Source organism: Geospiza fortis, unplaced genomic scaffold, assembly GCF_000277835.1.
Source record: "Geospiza fortis unplaced genomic scaffold, GeoFor_1.0 scaffold98, whole genome shotgun sequence".
NCBI lineage: Eukaryota > Metazoa > Chordata > Aves > Passeriformes > Thraupidae > Geospiza > Geospiza fortis.
In genome coordinates this window covers 8,452,000-8,468,953 of record NW_005054306.1, presented here as the reverse complement: position 1 = coordinate 8,468,953, position 16,954 = coordinate 8,452,000, and the positions used below count along the sequence as shown (strand labels likewise).

At 36.0% G+C, this 16,954-nt stretch overlaps 1 protein-coding gene across 1 annotated transcript in view; it reads left to right on the top strand.

Moving 5' to 3' along the window:
* Positions 1-16,954, top strand: part of TBC1D32 (TBC1 domain family member 32) — a 74,442-nt gene that overhangs the window by 42,443 nt on the left and 15,045 nt on the right. Inside the window, exons 26-27 of the mRNA XM_031066698.1 lie at positions 5,713-5,838; positions 14,895-14,978. Coding sequence (XP_030922558.1) covers positions 5,713-5,838; positions 14,895-14,978 — 210 coding nt within the window. The remainder of the gene's footprint in view (positions 1-5,712; positions 5,839-14,894; positions 14,979-16,954) is intronic.

Here is a 16,954-nt window from a genome sequence, read left to right as displayed (position 1 = left end):
ATGCTATAGTGTTTCAATATGTAACCTGTGAGGTATCATTCTGGTGCTCTTATTTTGGTGTTTCTATGACATGAATAATTAAGACTGGTAGATTCTTAGTACTGTTAAAGAATGTATAGTTTCTTTGGCTGAAAAAGCTGTAACTGTAGGTTTTATTCTGTCTGTCCTGATCTCTTATTTGTGTCCTCTTTTATTGCTCAAGAAACATGGACATCTCAAGAGAAACTTACCTTTTCTTTGTGCTTTGAAAATTTATCCTATATCCATCACATAAGTGTGATGGCAGATGTGAAAACATAACCTGAGTTGATATCTAAATGTATTTATATAATAGATGGAGATGGCTTGTGAATATTAAAAAAAAAAAAAATATTTACAGATGTGCCTTGAATACGATACTGCTAATAGTTCTGTTTATAACCCTCCTTTCAGATAGAGTTGAATGACAGATGCTATAACAGAACATTTGGGAACTAGTGTGGCCAAACTGAGGTCAGGGAAAAGGAAGATTTCCAGATCTCTGGATTTCCATTTCCAGATCTCTGGATTTAATTTATTCTGTATCTGGTATAATGGAAACCATGGATAAAACTGAAAGTAGCTTATGAGTGGTGATTAATTAAAAGGACTTGTTCACACTGAGATTTCCAGCATGAAAACCCAAGAAGTGGGTAGGGGTTTTATTCTATAAATTCTTTTGAAGAACAGTGCTAAATGTGCAACACTGACACCTTAGGGTTCAGCTGTAATAAAAAGTAGAGCAGTGGTAAGTGTGACAGTGTATGGAACAAGTTTCCCAGCACCAAGGCCTGAAGGTTGTATGTAACAGAACTCTTTTATTAACACTCTTGCTTTTATTCTGTGCTATTATTGTGATCCCAGACATTGACAAGTGCATATTTTGACTCACTGAATAAAAAAGGACTATTGTAATTTAGTAACTGCATTGACTTAGTGGAGTATCTCTTCCATTTCATGAGGATACCTTGAGTAAGCAGACTCACCCAAAAAATATGTTTGTATTTCAGGAAATCTTGCAGTGCATCAATGTTTACAAATATCTGTCCTGGCTTTACAGATGCTAGGTATTTGTTTGTGTGGTATATGAGTCTGCAGGAAAAAATTTATGGAAAAATAAATTTGGTTGATTTTATGTTAATATGCTCTAAAAATTTCAGCCAGTAGTTAGAGTTTGAAAAGTACTGGATAGCCATATATTAATATGATTCACTACGGTCAAAGATAATTTATAGTGAAACTTCAAATGATTTATGTGGATCATTATTTATATGTGAAAATTAATTATGCCATTTCTACTTGTTTACACTCCAGCAAGATACCCTGTTGCTTTTCTTGTTTATTTGTTCAATTATTATTTTATTAAGGTAATTTGAGGAAGAACTATTAAGTAATTTTCAAAGAGTGATATCATCCTTTTATATTCAGGAAACAATTGTGTAAAGATTTTTTTTAAACTTGTAATATTAACTACAGTTTCGATTATTAAAAGTTAAACTCTTTACAAGGCTATTAAACTGTAATATTCACTCTTCTATTTGTACAGAATATGTTTTTCTTTTCTAGTCCTAGCTCTGCAGTTATGGCAGTTGGTAATGGCTGTGGCTGAAGAATATTGTCTGTAAATGTCCTACAGTGATGCATTCACTGCTTAACATTTCCCTAAACTTGGGTACTCCACCATTCATTAATATTATTTTCTTCTGAAATCATACATTCCAGAATTGGTACCAAAAATCTGGTTATTTGTTATCAAAAGTATTTTGATAATTTATCTCAGCCACTGTTCTCTGAGTTCTTTGCTTTAAACTTCTAACTTGAATGGGAATATGCTGCCATGTTTACGGTTTGGTTTCATTGAGGGTTTCTTGTTTGTTTGCTTGTTTGTTTTGTTTGGTTTTGGTTTTTTAATCTGATTTAATTATCTTTTTTTGCACTACCTGGTATTAGCAGTGTTTCAGTTTTTTTAAAACTTTCTCTGTCAAAGAATCAGTAGTATTATCTTTTCTGTTATTCCTTATAATGTCACATAATTGCCTTAATCACCTACACTTCTTTGACTTGTACTCCTTTTTATATTTTCCATGATAGTCATGTACAAGTCTGTTGTCTTTTGCTTTTAAGTCCACTCAATTAAAAAAAGATGAAAGAGTAGTAAGGTCTATGAGAAATGCATATGAGCTTTCCTTAATTATATATCTCTATATGGATTTGTTTCTATGTACTAGCCAAATAAATTGTAGTCAGGTTATTAGTCTCTCAATTTAGATTTTGAATAAGATATGCATGGATTTACAGATCTTAGTTATTAATCACAGAAAAACACTTCTGCCACAAAGTACAGTCAGATGAGAAGGGGCTTGTTGCATTTCTTGTGTTTTATAAAACATTGATGAATTTTTCTGAGTCTTACTTTCTTTAGAAGATCTAAACAAGCTAGCTGAAGAATTATTTGAAGAAGTATAAAGCAGCATCTTTTAGAAAAGGGAGATCAATTTAAACTTGTTGTTATGATGTAGTGGTTCAGATTTCATACATGAGTGGAAGTGTAGCTTATTTATAGTGCAATTTCATAGCTTCATACACTAATAAATGTGGGGGGTTTGTTTTTTTCTCATGGGATTACACAGAACAACCAGTGCTAGCACAAGGTAAGTACAAGTAACGGATGGGATGGCAAAATATAACCACATATGAAGAAGAGAGCAGAAGTGCAGCAGATTAATTAAATTGACATTAGTTTTCAATCATGTCCATATTTAAGAGCTTGCTAGCTTTTAAATGACTAAGAGCTTCTCTCAGTAGGTCTTTGTCATTTAAAGGCCTAGAAGATCTAGAAGACCTTCATTCAGAAGGTCTAGTATTTTTTCAGGAAAAAAATCAAATTCAAGTCATTAATTTAGGATAACTTGTGAACTCATTTAGTGACAAACCAGAAAAGAGAAGAAATAAAAGCAGGACTTCTGTTTCTTGGTGTTGGTGTGTTTAGAACACCTCTAGTGGTAGTGGTAATGTGACAGCCTGCCCTCAGTAACACATAATATACATAGCCCAGAACTGTGTTGTTGCTTAAGTTTCAGCTACAGGGTAATACTGTTGGGCAAGTTGTAGTTGCCTACTAAATTGTGAAAGCAAGCTGGGGTTTTTTAGATATCATGAGTGTTTGGAAGCAATTGTCATTCCAAAAACCCCCCAAGGTTCTGTCTTTTTTTTTTTTTTGTACTGTGATGACCTGCTGGCAGAAGTGATAGTCCACATTTAATGACAAGTTAAGGGAAGCAATGGTTTACCTGGAAGAAAATAAGCTGCAGTGAGTTTCCACAGTATGATACCAGTTTCAGTTTGTAGTGGATATATTAAATACATGACTGCACCGCAGTATCTTGGTTGCATGGGTCTCTGGTACATTGACTGATTAAGTCTCAGCTTGTAGTCTCTGATACTTGTCTGCCAAACTGAATTACTACAATCCTTGAGGAAGTAAAATAACTATTTAACTTGTATCAAGGAGTGTTTCTTTGCAGTTCTAGGATTTTCTTCAATACTCAACTGTTTCAGAAATGACAAAAAAGGACAGAGAAAGAACTAGAAATCATATTGATAATACTGTAAGAGTTAAATCCTTCTTCACATTAAATTTTCATAAGTAAGCTGTTCTAAGCATCACTGCATGTTATTTGGGAAGATACTGAGGACTTATTTATTTGAGGATAACAAAGAAATTTCAGGTTAATTAATTTGGAGGCATTATTAATGATAATAAGTTATTATAATAAGATTGTTTTGAAATGTTATGTATTGTATAATAAATTCCAGCGACAGGGATACAATCTACTAATTAGAAATCATTAAGGTCTTTAGATGAGTTTAAAATAAATTACATGCAAAATCATAATTCTGTTGAAAATATTCTAATAATCTAAAAAGAATAAGATCCTTTGAAAAGAATGTTTTGAAATAGAAATGGTATAAAGAAGTAAAAGTACCAGCAAACATTCTTCATATCCATAGACTGGCTCAAACAATTGACACTTGTCCTGGTTTAGGGCAAATTTAGGGAGGAAATCTCCAGAGAGGTTCCTCTAGAAAGCAGATTCAAGCAGCTCCTCCTCTCACCAGTTTGGGAGAAAAAATTTCCTTCAAGAAAAATGGAAAAAACTTTATTTAACAAGCAAAGTACTCGCAAACATGAAAAGTGAATACTATTAATGGTCCAACAGCAGAGGAATTGTACACAGCTGGAGTGAATGCATATGCATTTGCTTTGTGTCAGGTACCATCTTTACTTTTCTCCTTCAGATGGCCAGAAAGTATTTCATAGCAGCATCAAGGACTCTGGGAGCCAAGTTATCTGGTAGTTGCCAAGTGCCCTGGCAGCCAAGAGAGCGAACTGTGTCCTGGGGGGCATCAGGCACAGCATTGTCAGCTGGGCAAGGAGGGGATTGTCCCGTCCTGGGGGCAGTTTTGGGCGCCACAACATAGAAAAGAGATTAAGCCATAAGAGAGTGTCCAGAAGAGGGCAGCAAGGATGGTGAATGTCTGAAGGGGGAGCCTTTAGCAGCGTGGTTGAGGTCACTTGGTCTGTTCAGCCTGGAGGAGACCTCACTGTGGTCTTCAAAATCCTTACAAGTGGAAGTGGAGGTGCAGGCATTGATCTTTTCATGCTTGTGATCAATGACAGGATTTGAGGAAATGGTATGATGCTGAGTCAGGGGAGGTTTAGATTAGACATCAGGAAAATGCTATTCATCCAGAGAGTGGTTGGGTACTGGTACAGGCTTCTCGAGGGAATGGTCACAGCAACAAGCCTTTATGAGTTCAAGAAGTGTTTGGACAAGATTTTCAGGCACATGGTGTGACTTCTGGGGTGCCCTGAATAGGGCCAGGAGTTGAACTCGATGATCCTGATGGGTGCCTTCCAACTTGGCTTATTCTGTGATTGTATAATAGAAGAGCAAAAGCCATGCACACAGACAAAGCAAAGTTAATTCACTGCATCCAGGTGGCAGGCAGGTGTTCAGCCATCTGCAGGAAAGCAGGACCCCATCACCTGTAATGGTTACTTAGGGAGACAAATGCAATCACAGAAATAATTAGGTTTGAAAAGACCTCAGATATCATTGAGTGCAGCCTTTGAGTGAACACCACCATGTTAAATGTCATCATGTCAACATCACTAAGAATGTTCCTCCCCTTCCTTTTTCTTCCCCCCACTTTATATACTGAGCATGTCATATGGTGTAAAATATCCCTTTGGTCAGTTTGGGTCACCAGTTCCAGCTGTGTCTCCTCCCAATTTCCCATGCACTCCCTGCTTCCTTGCCAGGATAGCAGTAGGAAAGCAGAAAAGGCCAGATTTTAGGTTTTAGCTCTCTGAGCAGCACAAATCCAAAGCATAGCCCCATACCAGCCATGTGAAGAAAATTAATTCTACCCCAGCCAAAATAAGCACAAAATTCCACAGTAAATAGGAATGTTTTGTATAAAGCAGAATGTCATCAGCTTTAGGACTGCTTCTCCAGTTTAATTGTCTTAGGAAAAGACATATTTATGTAGTCTTTTCTTATGAGGTCTGCCAGAAATACATGTGGCAATGGAGTTGGGGCTACATGATCTTTGAGGTCCCTTTCAACTCAAACTATTCTGTCAGTGTATGATCATTATAGAATAACACTAATTTTTCATTTCTTCTAGATAAAGATCTTGACAAGCTCTTAAAACTCTTAAGAAGTCCAGACAAGCCAACCGGGTGGGCAGAAGTTTGTAGAAAACAGTTCTGCAAAGTCATGAAAACCAGACCAGATAGCATCAGTGGACCAAGTGAGTATGACTTAGGAAGTTTAACAAAGAAAGCAGACAAAAGACCACTAATAAGCAACTCTTCTTATTATTTTCATTGAGGAGTACATTATCTATACAAATAGTCCCTAATTTTGTGTTGATTGTGAAAACTATTTCAATGGTATTTTCCCAAGAAAGCAAGGTTTATGCATTTTATGTCTTATTTTTCATTTTATGACTGTTATCCCTCTATGTTGTCAGTGAAATTTGAAAGAAAAAGAGGGCTCAAATGCAAGTCTTTGTTCCAAATCTCTAAAGGGACCATTATTGAGATACTGAGAAAATGAAAATGAAAGCCTGAAAGAAAACAGACTTTTCTCAGAGATTAGTGAATGAGTTAACATGGGTTGGGAAATTATATTAATGGGCAATTTCTGTAAAAAAATATCAGAATTAAGCCATACTAAACATTAAAGAATTAGTTCATTCAGGTTTTTCTTAATTTTCATATGCATTTCTAATGAACAGTGTGGTCATGCAGGATCATTGCTATAGCTCAGTTAAAAAAACCAAAGCAAAAACACAGATCATCCATATGACATAAATCATCAGAAGTAAGACATAATAATTCCCTTGTGATATATAAGCTTGTGTAGCCATAAAGAAGTGAAGTGTTCTCAGAAATTTCAGGCTTCTATTCCTATAGGAATTCTGATTATGGTCAGTATGTAGTCCAACTTGTTGTTTACAGGTGCCCAAGGTTTCCCTTTATGTTATTTAGATAAGCAGTTAATACAACTGGCTGTTGCGAATCTCTTCAGATGTTCTGTATCTGCTTGGAGATATTTCCGAAGCAGCAAAATATCTGCAGCTCTGTGGTTTCAGACAACATCATGTTCACTGAATCCACTTTACAAGAGACAGTTGTGCTGCTGTGTATCTTTTGCAGCATGCAAAGCTCTCCCAAGTTTCAGAGGAGTGTGAGACTTCAGTCCAGATGCCCAGAAATCAAAACTTTCTCTATAGTTACAGATGGAGCAATCTCCATGGTTTACAGAACAAAGATGTACACTTGTGCTTTGTTTACTGGGCCCATTCTGAGGGGGACTGACATTAACAGGAGTTAAACCAGAATATAATGAGCAAAGATAACATTAGACTCAAGGACTGTATGGAGTAATGTGTATCGATTTGTTAAAAATATTTTGTGATCTGGTGTCAGGATTACCAGATGCTGAATCTATAGAACCTGCTCAAACTCCATCAAAAAATTCTTGAGCAAACTGTACAGTATCAATATCTCTAATTCACCCTTCCCATGTTGATTACTCTCCCATCAACTTGGTCAATAAGAAACTACGACAAAGACATTCTTCCAGTCATTCCTTCCATAAAGGTGCCACAGATCTGTGGGTGTTAGGGTGTATAGCTCCATGTTTTCTTTGGGTCACTTATCAGCCAGAGAACCATAACCTTTGGCCAGGTTATGTCTTGGCTTCTTTTGGACTACTCATTACAGTATTTGTGGCCTCCCTGAAGTGTCTTTAGTACATCTAGAAAAGAACTTTCTGTGTATTTGCATCTAAGCTTTGGCAGAAAAAGAAGCAGGCAAATCAACTCCTCTGAACAAGGATGATCCTGATGGGTGCCTTCCAACTTGGCTTATTCTGTGATTGTATAATAGAAGAGCAAAAGCCATGCACACAGACAAAGCAAAGTTAATTCACTGCATCCAGGTGGCAGGCAGGTGTTCAGCCATCTGCAGGAAAGCAGGACCCCATCACCTGTAATGGTTACTTAGGGAGACAAATGCAATCACAGAAATAATTAGGTTTGAAAAGACCTCAGATATCATTGAGTGCAGCCTTTGAGTGAACACCACCATGTTAAATGTCATCATGTCAACATCACTAAGAATGTTCCTCCCCTTCCTTTTTCTTCCCCCCACTTTATATACTGAGCATGTCATATGGTGTAAAATATCCCTTTGGTCAGTTTGGGTCACCAGTTCCAGCTGTGTCTCCTCCCAATTTCCCATGCACTCCCTGCTTCCTTGCCAGGATAGCAGTAGGAAAGCAGAAAAGGCCAGATTTTAGGTTTTAGCTCTCTGAGCAGCACAAATCCAAAGCATAGCCCCATACCAGCCATGTGAAGAAAATTAATTCTACCCCAGCCAAAATAAGCACAAAATTCCATCAGTAAATAGAATGTTTTGTATAAAGCAGAATGTCATCAGCTTTAGGACTGCTTCTCCAGTTTAATTGTCTTAGGAAAAGACATATTTATGTAGTCTTTTCTTATGAGGTCTGCCAGAAATACATGTGGCAATGGAGTTGGGGCTACATGATCTTTGAGGTCCCTTTCAACTCAAACTATTCTGTCAGTGTATGATCATTATAGAATAACACTAATTTTTCATTTCTTCTAGATAAAGATCTTGACAAGCTCTTAAAACTCTTAAGAAGTCCAGACAAGCCAACCGGGTGGGCAGAAGTTTGTAGAAAACAGTTCTGCAAAGTCATGAAAACCAGACCAGATAGCATCAGTGGACCAAGTGAGTATGACTTAGGAAGTTTAACAAAGAAAGCAGACAAAAGACCACTAATAAGCAACTCTTCTTATTATTTTCATTGAGGAGTACATTATCTATACAAATAGTCCCTAATTTTGTGTTGATTGTGAAAACTATTTCAATGGTATTTTCCCAAGAAAGCAAGGTTTATGCATTTTATGTCTTATTTTTCATTTTATGACTGTTATCCCTCTATGTTGTCAGTGAAATTTGAAAGAAAAAGAGGGCTCAAATGCAAGTCTTTGTTCCAAATCTCTAAAGGGACCATTATTGAGATACTGAGAAAATGAAAATGAAAGCCTGAAAGAAAACAGACTTTTCTCAGAGATTAGTGAATGAGTTAACATGGGTTGGGAAATTATATTAATGGGCAATTTCTGTAAAAAAATATCAGAATTAAGCCATACTAAACATTAAAGAATTAGTTCATTCAGGTTTTTCTTAATTTTCATATGCATTTCTAATGAACAGTGTGGTCATGCAGGATCATTGCTATAGCTCAGTTAAAAAAACCAAAGCAAAAACACAGATCATCCATATGACATAAATCATCAGAAGTAAGACATAATAATTCCCTTGTGATATATAAGCTTGTGTAGCCATAAAGAAGTGAAGTGTTCTCAGAAATTTCAGGCTTCTATTCCTATAGGAATTCTGATTATGGTCAGTATGTAGTCCAACTTGTTGTTTACAGGTGCCCAAGGTTTCCCTTTATGTTATTTAGATAAGCAGTTAATACAACTGGCTGTTGCGAATCTCTTCAGATGTTCTGTATCTGCTTGGAGATATTTCCGAAGCAGCAAAATATCTGCAGCTCTGTGGTTTCAGACAACATCATGTTCACTGAATCCACTTTACAAGAGACAGTTGTGCTGCTGTGTATCTTTTGCAGCATGCAAAGCTCTCCCAAGTTTCAGAGGAGTGTGAGACTTCAGTCCAGATGCCCAGAAATCAAAACTTTCTCTATAGTTACAGATGGAGCAATCTCCATGGTTTACAGAACAAAGATGTACACTTGTGCTTTGTTTACTGGGCCCATTCTGAGGGGGACTGACATTAACAGGAGTTAAACCAGAATATAATGAGCAAAGATAACATTAGACTCAAGGACTGTATGGAGTAATGTGTATCGATTTGTTAAAAATATTTTGTGATCTGGTGTCAGGATTACCAGATGCTGAATCTATAGAACCTGCTCAAACTCCATCAAAAAATTCTTGAGCAAACTGTACAGTATCAATATCTCTAATTCACCCTTCCCATGTTGATTACTCTCCCATCAACTTGGTCAATAAGAAACTACGACAAAGACATTCTTCCAGTCATTCCTTCCATAAAGGTGCCACAGATCTGTGGGTGTTAGGGTGTATAGCTCCATGTTTTCTTTGGGTCACTTATCAGCCAGAGAACCATAACCTTTGGCCAGGTTATGTCTTGGCTTCTTTTGGACTACTCATTACAGTATTTGTGGCCTCCCTGAAGTGTCTTTAGTACATCTAGAAAAGAACTTTCTGTGTATTTGCATCTAAGCTTTGGCAGAAAAAGAAGCAGGCAAATCAACTCCTCTGAACAAGAGCTTAGATTTGTGTAGAAAGTCAGTACTCTGTATGAATTTAGGCTTAGCATAGTGCATGTTCAAATAGTTCACATGAGTGAGAGGTGGCTTGTAGTTTTGGTTTTTTTATTTCTTTTAAACCAGAATCTCATCTTGACTATTTTAGCCATGTCTTTTTCAATTATCTCCTCCTTTTTGTCCTTCAGATATGGCAGAATGTTGTTTTCCATTCCAGCAACTTCTTTTTTCATCTGTTCCCAGTTAACATTGTATCAGTATCTGACTTCTGGGCAGATTCAGCATCCTTATTCCACTCCCCTTTTAGGAGAATTTAAACCCAAAGCAAAATAAATTAAGGGTGTTGCAGAGATTATATCAATTATATGCTAACATTCTTCCCTTCATAATGAGATACTCTGTCCCCAAATCCTATTCTTCTAAGCTTTATATTCATATGTGATATGGACAGGGATAGTAAACTTGGCTAAAATTACTTGCTCCATAGAGTCTTTCAGATTTTCTATCACCTATCTCCCTGAGGATCTGGATTTAGATCTCCAATATTCTTTAGGGCCTATTAATTTACCTCTAAATTGTTTTTTCTTAATAAAAACCAACCAAGCAAGAAAAGAAAATACAGCAGCTCTTGAGCTTGCATGTAAGAACTTACTGTAAAACATAGGGATTTTCTCCAGCTTTTATAAATGAAATGTTTGATGTAAGCAGAGTGGCTACAGTAAACACAGTGTTCTGGAATCCTTTATCTGCATCATCTGAGATAGCTCTATCAAAACACGTTGACAAAAAATACAGTGAGCCTTTGAGGCAGTGTCATTGTTTGTGATGTATGTGTGCTGCAGCCTTTAGCAATTGCAACAAAAAGTTGAAACTAACTGCAGGACTTTCCCTATAGGATAAAGAACCCATGACTGTTGTATGCTGTAGTAGTGGTTTTAGTTCAGGATAATGAAATGCTGATATTGTATTTTCAAAAGAAGTTTTTAGGATAATACAAATTAGATGTTTGCGTTTTTATTTTTATGTCCTTGATTTTCCAAGGAAGCTTGTTAGAAGTTGAGTGAAACGGTGGGTCTTTATGTTATGCAGAAAAAACAATTGCCGATCACAAATTCTTTCTTCTGACCCCCAATCAGTTTGGAGCCACTGTAAGCAGTGGCACATGAGTGCACATGAATGTCTGTGCAGGTGTGTGAAGATTTGGTTTGGTTTGAAGGGCTGTTTTTTCCATTAATAAAGAAAATACTTTTATATTGATATAACATATGCAATGTTCATCGCTAATGGAAGCACTGTCAGAATTTTTGTCCTGTTTTCTTCTTTTCAGAGAAAATGTAGGTTGTTCATTTGTCATTTTAATGTACAATAATTGAAAGTCCTCCTTGTTCTTGCCATCAGTAATGGAATTGCTAACTCTGTTTTTCATATACTTATTAAACTGAAGTATGGTTGATGGAGTTGAAAATTCTGACACTACTCCTGCAAAAAAGTAATCTGTGCAAGATGTTCACTCTTGAATTTCTAGCCTCCAACAGAAGTCACAAAACCACAGAATCCCTTCCACTCAGCGGAGTTGGAAGAGACTGTCAAGGATCATTGAGTCCAACACCTGGCCCTGCACAGGACCATCCCCAAGAGTCACACCTTGTGCCTGAGAGCAGAACTGCTGTTAAAAAAATCCTTTGTATTTTCTTTTAAACTCCTCTGAAGCATCTGGACCATAGAACATGGTCCAATAACAGTAGTTATATTATAGGATTTTTAAAAGTCTGATATTTTTTGCTTTTTCATCTTTTTAACTTAAAACTTTCAGAGTAGGAATTAGGTTAGTGCTCGTGGTTGTTACCTATTAAAACAGTTTTAACAACATGATTTTTTTAAATCAGCGTTCTTATGCAGTTTTGAAGCTGTTTCAGTTACCTTCCTTTTGTACGCTACTTCTTCAAGGAAAAAGAAAACCCTGGAGGAAAGTAGGTGTTTTATAAGCATACTGCAGTAATTTAAGAAATATCTGTTTATTTTGTATATGATGACGCACACCTAAATTAAAATTCTGTTTATTTTGTGTGTAAGAATTAAATTTCCATGAGACTATTTCTAGACTCTTAAAAACTTCAATACTAACACAGCCAAGCTACCATAATTTAAGAAAATCAACATTTTCACTGTATTGGTAGGCCACATAAACTTTACCTGAAAATTTTGACTCTTACAGCAATACTGACTGTACTGTACAATGAACCTGCCTAAATGTCTTTTGTCTAGTTTTCCAGTTAAATGAAGAATCACTCTAGTAGTGTCTATAGTAGTGTCCAAATGGCAGCTAAATGATGTAGTATTGAAAGAAGAAAATTCAAATAGCTACTTGTCATTTCACATGGACATTTCTTTGGAAAAGGCTGTGTCCTGTGAAAACCATTTATTTAAGTATTAACCACTTGTGTTTTGAGACACGTTCTTGTGTGTCTTCGTCTCTCAAATTTGATGAAAATATTTTCAAAGATCCTGATAGGCGCTTAGATAAATACTTTCAAATGGTTGAAATCAATTTAGTGCTTGAGTTTCAAAATATTGCTTAGCCATTGAACTCTCACTTCTATTCACTCAAGCACTGAATTGAAGTATTCACCTGCTAGGTCAAGCATGTGGTTGCCTTATGACAAAAAGAGAAGAAATGTACAGTGTGCCAACTTGGTCTTAAATTTTCTGAGTTATGGGATATTTGAGTCTTAACATAGTTCTCATTTATTATTATAGTATGGCATATTTCAGTAATCACTGTACTAATAGTCATACAGTAAATATATAGCTAGTTACAAACTTAAAGTCTAATTTCTGCTTTTTGCTGTCTGCAGTTGTAGGAATAGACACATTTGCTCATTTTACACAAATATTTGTTATATTGTTTGTGAGCCAAATTCCACTAAGCATATTAGTGAGGATTAGTGAGTTTGTATATTCTTCAAAAAATAATAATAGTTACTCTTCTGTAAAGTAAATTGCTTTTTTTAGTCCCATGTGTTTTATTAACCATGATTAAAAGTAGCTATGTTATATTTAATTAGCAGTTTCATTTCACTGTAAAAGTGCATAAGAATATAAATTACACATGTAGGTTTTTAGTTTTAATTTAGTAGTCCCTTGCAATGCAAAATTAATTTTGTTACCATTACAGTTGGAACTCTAACTGTAAATTCATGTTTAGCTGTTGTAGTGAAACTTTTTTAGCATTACCAAAACACAGCCTTTTAAAAACTTTTTTTGGGACTCATTCAGTGTAATTTCTGTAAATATTTTAGGCAATTAATCAAGACAAAAAAGATTGTGATTTAATGTCAGTATGTTAGCTTAAAATAATTGGAAGAAGAATTAATTATCTTTATTATATCTTTTTTTTTCATTGTTTTTCTGGCATAACAAGAATCAGAGTGTGGGTGGAAATTCTGTCTTTCTCCTCCTCCTCATTCCCAAAAGAGCATGCACTGTTTTAACTGCTTATGTCAGTTTTCCTGTCATCATGGCTAACTCAGGAGGTTTCTAGCTTACTCCGTTGCCCCCTCTAGCATGTGTCGCTGCTCTGCCTCACTTGTGCTGCTGCAGCTGCTCCTACCACTATGTGCTTAAACAGTGTAGTGGTATTGGTACCGGTGGTACTGGGTGCTCCTTATGGTCCCTTTCAACCCCTGCCATTCTATGATTTTTGAACTGTTCAATTTAAAAGCAGAAAACCCACCTGGGCAGTGGGTGCCTGGAGTTATGTGCAAGAATAGGGGAACAGGAGCTGAAGCTTCATTGCTATTAGCTGGAAGTGCTGCTAGGGAAATGGTAATATGGTCTTTAAACAGGAAATCCCACAGGTGGCAGCAGTTGTTACTCTCTAAATACACTCCCTTGCTTTGCATTCTTGTGAGAAGTACCAGTATGCATATCTGTATGCTTTATATCCTATTTATGGAGCCAACAGCAGGTGTTTTAGGATAGCATTTACTTATAAAAGAAGTTCATTGTTGCTATCTTAAATTCCTAATATGGCTTACTTATAGGGCTTATGCAGGCCTCCTCTGTGCAGTTTGTGTGAAGGCTTCCTTGTAACCTTTGTTTAAACTTGTATGGTGTCATGTGCTCAGTTGCCATAGCCTCAGACTTCGGGAATTGAGGCATCAGGGACAGTTGGGATAATGATTTGTCACTGAGAGGTCTTGCTAACTTCCTGGCTAACATCCTATCAAGGTGGGAGATAAGATTGCCTCCATAGTGAACAAATGTCAGCATCGGACTTGACTGTGCAGTGTCTGCAGACACAAAGTTCCATGGCAAGAACTGAAGAAGGACATTATGGTCATCATTAAATACAGAATTTCCAAAATTAAATACTCCTATTGCGTAAATTTAAGTGAATAATTTTTATCTTGTGATGTCACAGGTAGTATTACATTGAGGTTTGTTGGAAACCGCCCTTACACTTCATGTGCTTTTGTTAGCATAATTTTGGGATGGTGTCAGCTTTTTGTTCTGCATGGGTCATTGAATTTATTTGGGGTATTTGGTTGGTTGGTTTGTTTTGTGGTTTGTTCATTTTATTGTTTTCCTTTCCTGTCTCTATACACAGACAAATGTGGTAAGATATTATAGTTTAATTATAGTTAATTTTCATTTCATATTGAAACCTGTAACAAATTCTGAAGTAATCCTTGGAGGATATGAAGATAATATGCGATTCTCTTTCTGTTTACACTGAATATATTCTCAGTAAAGCTATTAAAATTTAATTTGAGTTAGGAATGGTGTTAGGAATGTAAAAGTGCAATGCATGTTTTGAGTTGTTCCCCCATAAAAATATGAATAAATATGCAGGAATTTAAATAACTTTACTTTCCCACATATTGTCATTTAGTTAGGTGACATAGTTCTATATTTTGTTTGTTTTTAATGGGTTTTTACTTCTTGCAGTTTTGGCAGAATTAATTGAAAAGTTCGTGTCACATCTTTCTGAAAGCAAAACAGACTGTTATTTCAGCACAGGAAGCTATAAAGGTCAGTCTCCTAATAATTTATTGCCATGCAGCTTCTTCATATTTAAATTGCCTTTCTTCTAAATGTATCTGTATCATTTTGGGGGTTGTTTAAAATGTTCTTTAACAGCTCAGAAATTCATTACTTCACTGGTGGGAAATACCTCACTTTGGAGAAGAAAATTATGTGCTCAAGTGGCTTTCACATTTCTGTGTGTAAAATGGAAGGAGGAAGATGCAGAGCAGGTGAGGATGAGATTCAGAGTATTTGTTGACACCTATTATAGATGATTTGCAAAGCTGGTGGCATACATATTTAAGATGTTGTAAGCAATTTGGCTCACCTTTGAAAGCCCCACAAAGGTATACACTTCATATTGTATTAAGGGATATGTATTAAAGAACTGTTATTGTTGCCAGAGTAACCTGAGTGTTAGTTTTGTACAGATGTTGTGCTTACAGCCAAGAATAAAGGATGAATGATAACGTTGATTTATTCTGAGTGTAAAGTCAGGTTTTTTAATACTGTGAAGCACTGGTAAAATTAGAAGATTTAGAACCCATGTAAATATCTGCTGGAAGATGCACTTTCATTCTTCTTTGTCCATGACTCTTCTCTCAGGTTGTAGTTCAGCCATTTAGAGTACTTATTCTGTTACTAACTGTGGAGAATTGAGCCTGCTTTGGGGAGAGTCTGTTGTTTATACTGATATTTTACTCTCTTATTCATAGTATGCAGATATAGTATCCTTGGAGACTTGGGGCCTGCCTTTGAAGTTTCAAAGTATAAAACTCCTTTAGAAATTTTAGAAGCTGTCTTTCTTTATATTTAGTGGCCTTTACCTTCCAAAAGCTTGCAAACAGGATACCCTTAATTTCATTTGAGAATCTGTCTCTTTGCTTTAGTAAGAGAGTTGTTGATGGGACAGTTATTTCTATCACAATTTTATTTTTTCTTAAAAGATACTGATATCTTTGTCAAGGACAAGATATTTGTCTTGTCCTGAATTACTTTTCAACTTCTCATGAGGCATAATAAGCAATGAAGTAATTCTATGGACTCAAAAAGGCTTGCTAATTACATATTTCTGAGACTTCCTTATTCAAATAATAATTTTGGTTGTTCCTTTAAAAGCTAAACATGCAAAAACTGACTAGAGGAAGAAGAAACATCTGACTTGCATCCTCTGAATGTCTGCCCAGCAAAGACAGCCATCCTGCTCTTCCTTAATTATGATAGCTAAGTGCTTCCATCTAATGCGAAAGATCTCTAAAGAGAAGTAGTAGGCCTTACTCCATTCCCTTAGTCATCAAGTACCTTGCTTTTAATCCATTCCTGTCAAAGCTGGGATTTAAAATACATTCAGGAAGGTTGAACCTAGATCTTCTGTTTAATTGATTTCACCATGAACCACTGATTAGACAGAGGTGGCATCAACACTGCATTATTTATCTAAAATTTAATGTCAACTTCGAAGAAAACAAAGTTTGAAAATTCTGTGACAATTGCAGATAATTTTCTAATTATCTAGAATGAAAAATCCAAAAGAGTAGATACGAAACCAAAGATAACGTAGTGAAAACCTCAGTTCTTGGTTTTCTTGAGCCTTAAAGATTTTCTTTTAATGATAAAACAACTCTGTCTAATAGTTATTTTTGTATTTTCTCTATGAGGGAGTTTTTGGGTCTTATACAGGCACTGCTAGATTAGACTAGATTAATTTTGGATAAGTTTGCCTGTTGGATTATCAAATAAAGGCTCCAACATTTAATGGGCTGTCTAAGAAAGAGTTTTCATGTGCAAATGCTTTTGATATTCCATATGCTTTAATGAAGAAAAGCTTGGAAATGGGAGAATAAGAAGTCTTCTCAAAGGTAGTCAGTAATCTGGTGGTAAGAGGTAGGCAGAGTGCTGGCGGCGCCCTATAGAGTTCTTTCCCTGTCAGCAACAGCACTATCACAAACTTCTTTTGTGAAGAGTTCTCTAGCCCAGGAAAG